Source organism: Mus pahari, chromosome 15, assembly GCF_900095145.1.
Source record: "Mus pahari chromosome 15, PAHARI_EIJ_v1.1, whole genome shotgun sequence".
Taxonomy (NCBI): domain Eukaryota; kingdom Metazoa; phylum Chordata; class Mammalia; order Rodentia; family Muridae; genus Mus; species Mus pahari.
Genome location: NC_034604.1, coordinates 16354758 through 16358163, shown reverse-complemented (window position 1 = coordinate 16358163; position 3406 = coordinate 16354758). Strand labels below are relative to the sequence as shown.

Genomic DNA, 3406 nt, shown 5'->3' with positions numbered 1-3406 from the left:
AAAAAAAAAAAAAAAAAAAAAAAAAAAAAAAAGAATTTGACTGTGTCTACCAGCATCGGGTTAGCATGTGTGTCAGACTCTTTGCCAAATTGTTTCCACCACAGACTAGTTTTGTGTCTTTCAACAAGTTGCTACACCTTAGTTAGGCCAGCATCCTAGCTCACCATCAGGAAATAACGTTACTGAGCAAGGATTAACTGAGATAGTGTATACACAGCATGTGACATACAGTACATGCTCAAAAAAATGTGATTTTAAACAGGATTGTTATAAATGCACTTCACACCGGGCGGTGGTGGCGCACGCCTTTAATCCCAGCACTTGAGAGGCAGAGGCAGGCGGATTTCTGAGTTCGAGGCCAGCCTGGTCTACAAAGTGAGTTCCAGGACAGCCAGGGTTATACAGAGAAATCCTGTCTCAAAAAAAACCAAAAAAAAAAAAAAAAAAAAAAGCACTTCACAAACATATAATTGCAGTACATAGCAAGTCTCCAGTTTCTTCAGCTTGTTATGACAGAAATGCTTGAAAGGATACTTGGAGAAAACTTAACCTCCTACAGACAAGCCAGACCATCGTTACTTTCCACAGGTCTATGAGGAGCTAAGGTGCTGCTTTAGGGTTAGAGTTCAGACGCTCATTTTATTTCCCCCTTAAAGACTACAATGGGGATGCGTTGAAGTATAATTTGAGAGGAGACACGTGGTCCGCATTATCATCATGACTACTATTTTTGATACAGGGTCTCACTGTGTAGCTCTGGTGGGGTTGGAGCTCCTGATGTGGACTAATCTGGCCTTGAACTCACAGAGGTCTCATAGAGGGCGAACTGTTCTGCTTCCCAACACTGGCATTCTTTAATAGTGTTCCACTATGCCTGGCCTAAAAGTATACTGGAGCTGTCCATCACGCTTACACTCAGATACGGATGCACTTACTTTCCTGGTGTGTTATTTTCCACTTCTGTGCCGTTCCAGGAGGCTGGTCAATGATGGAGAAGCTGAATGGCCCACTGTTCTGGGGCCCATCCAAATCCTCTGCAGTGACGTTCACGTATGGTTCATCCTCACAGACACTCCGTACAGAGTCCACCAGTACGGGACAATTGTCATTGACGTCTTCAACAGTGATAACGATGGTGCCAGTGATGGTTTTTTGAGGATGATCTTGAAACCAAGCAGGAGAGAGTTCAGACTTCCTGAGTGCATCACTGAGCATGGAAGCCAATCAGATAAGGAGCGGGTGCTAAGCACTGAGGATACCTCCCATAGCCGGCTCTTGACGAAGCCGTTTATACAGTCAGGACAAACACTTCTGGTGGTGGAAGATAAAATCTAAGAGCATTTAACCACGAAAACCATCTGTTTATTAAACTTACCTTTGGATATGGCCACAACCTTTACAGTGTAGGTACCATTTTGGACATATCTGGATTCAAAGTCAGGAATCTTTACCAGCTTAATCTCTGAAGTGACGGAGTCCACAGAGACCCAGTTGTCACTGTCTTGCACTTTTGCATATCTGTTACGACACAAACACCAAATCCATTTTTAATTCTGGATACATTGGAACTAACATCTGTACCTCTTTCAAACTTAACTTTATCCCAGTACATATGGCCTTGTTATACACACTGGGTTTGAATGTCACAAGGCAGGTGGGGTAGGCTTCTGCTATATAGTTTATTGAGATATTGCCAGTATGTAAAAATAACTTAAAAAAATTCGTGGTTGACTTAAATGGAAGGAACTAAACACTGTTAGGAATGATGACTTTCAAGAAGAATTTATTAAAAATGAAATCATGCACTCCTGCGTATTTTTCTCTGCAAGTGAGGAAAATCAAAAAGCAGAGAGGATACGCTCTTATTAGATTTTCAGAATAGTTCAGTGAGTACAACTGAGTTTAACAAATAAAAATAGAAACACAAGCCAAACGCATGAGTCTCTTGGTTCAGCCAATCAAATCAATAATTTATTTTCTACTAAGTAGCTATTTAAGCACACTAGAATGGTGCTAGAATGGGTGGCTAATTTATAGTAATATTTGTGTACTGTATTTGGAGATAATCCAATTATACACTTGAACTACATTTTAATGCCTTCTATTATTGTCCCTAGTAAATAATTATATAGAGAGGTGAAAGTACAAGGACCAGAAGTTCAAGGTTATCCTTGGCTACACAGTGAGTTCAAGGCTAGCCTGGTCTAATGATACTGCCTTAATAAACAAACAATACTTAACAATGTAAAAATAAAACTATAAAAAGCAAATGGTAACACATTTGGATTTTCACAAGTACTTTTGAATGTCCTGTTAGGAATTTTAAATTAGTCATTACTGATTGTCTGCCCTACTTTTCTATTTTTATAGCTATTATGTAGTAAGGTTGTTTGAGCAGTAAATCTGCATGTCACAATGGAATGTATTAGGTAATGTCACTTAAAGAGCTTTGTAATTAATCTATTGTGGAACTCTGCATTTAGGCTTGATAACAGCTTATGTGGTGTCTCAAATATTAATGTTACTGATTGAATAATCAGTTCAACACCACACTTTGAAAAAATTAAAAATATGGTTCTTTTGCTGTCCTTGCTAAGTTTTTTTAAAGGATTTTATTTTAATATTAAATTATGCATAAGTGTGCTTATCAGTGTGTGGATATGCCTCTGGAACTGGAGCTACAGGTGACTGTGAGCCATGCAAGGTTTTAAAACCAGGAATTCCATCAAACAGGCTTGTAAGGTCATTGAAACCCAGAAATACACTCACAACCATGCCTTACGTTACTTTAGCTGCTTGTCCAGTGTCTTCATCAAAAACTTGAAATTTGCCAATCGACCGGCTGAGGCTGGATCTATCCATTGCCTCACTAGCTCGGAAAGAGACTACGCTGCTCTTGAAATGAATGCCTTCAACCACATTCTTGACCTTGACAGTGATGGGAATGGGCGTGGCCTTGTACTTGCTCAGAATGGACTTGTGGAAAGCTGCTTTGTTAGTGACAAGGATGCTCAAGTCTAGCTTCTTCATTTCTTCATAGTCTACTTCCTGGAGAAACAGAGCCAGAATTAGTGCTGGGGATGCATAGCACAAGAGTACACACAGACACACAGATAGATGTGCACACAGACCACAGATAGATGTGCACACACACACACACACACACACACATACAGACAGACACAGAGACACACAAATGTACACACACAGACACACAGACAGATGTGCACACACATATAGACACACAGAGACACACAGATAGATGTGTACACACACACAGAGACACACAGACACACAGATAGGTGTGCACACACACAGACACACAGACACACAGATGGATGTGCACAACACAGACACACAGACACACAGACACACAGATAGATGTGCACACACACAGACACACAGA

The 3406-nt window shown here is 40.3% G+C and overlaps 1 protein-coding gene across 1 annotated transcript in view; it reads right to left on the bottom strand.

Moving 5' to 3' along the window:
- The window catches only part of Dsg2 (desmoglein 2), a 49516-nt gene that overhangs the window by 9930 nt on the left and 36180 nt on the right, over nucleotides 1-3406 (bottom strand). Inside the window, exons 9-11 of the mRNA XM_029547005.1 lie at nucleotides 2783-3048; nucleotides 1376-1518; nucleotides 936-1163 (exon numbers count right to left, since the gene is read on the bottom strand). Of these exons, the coding sequence (XP_029402865.1) occupies nucleotides 936-1163; nucleotides 1376-1518; nucleotides 2783-3048 (637 nt within the window). The remainder of the gene's footprint in view (nucleotides 1-935; nucleotides 1164-1375; nucleotides 1519-2782; nucleotides 3049-3406) is intronic.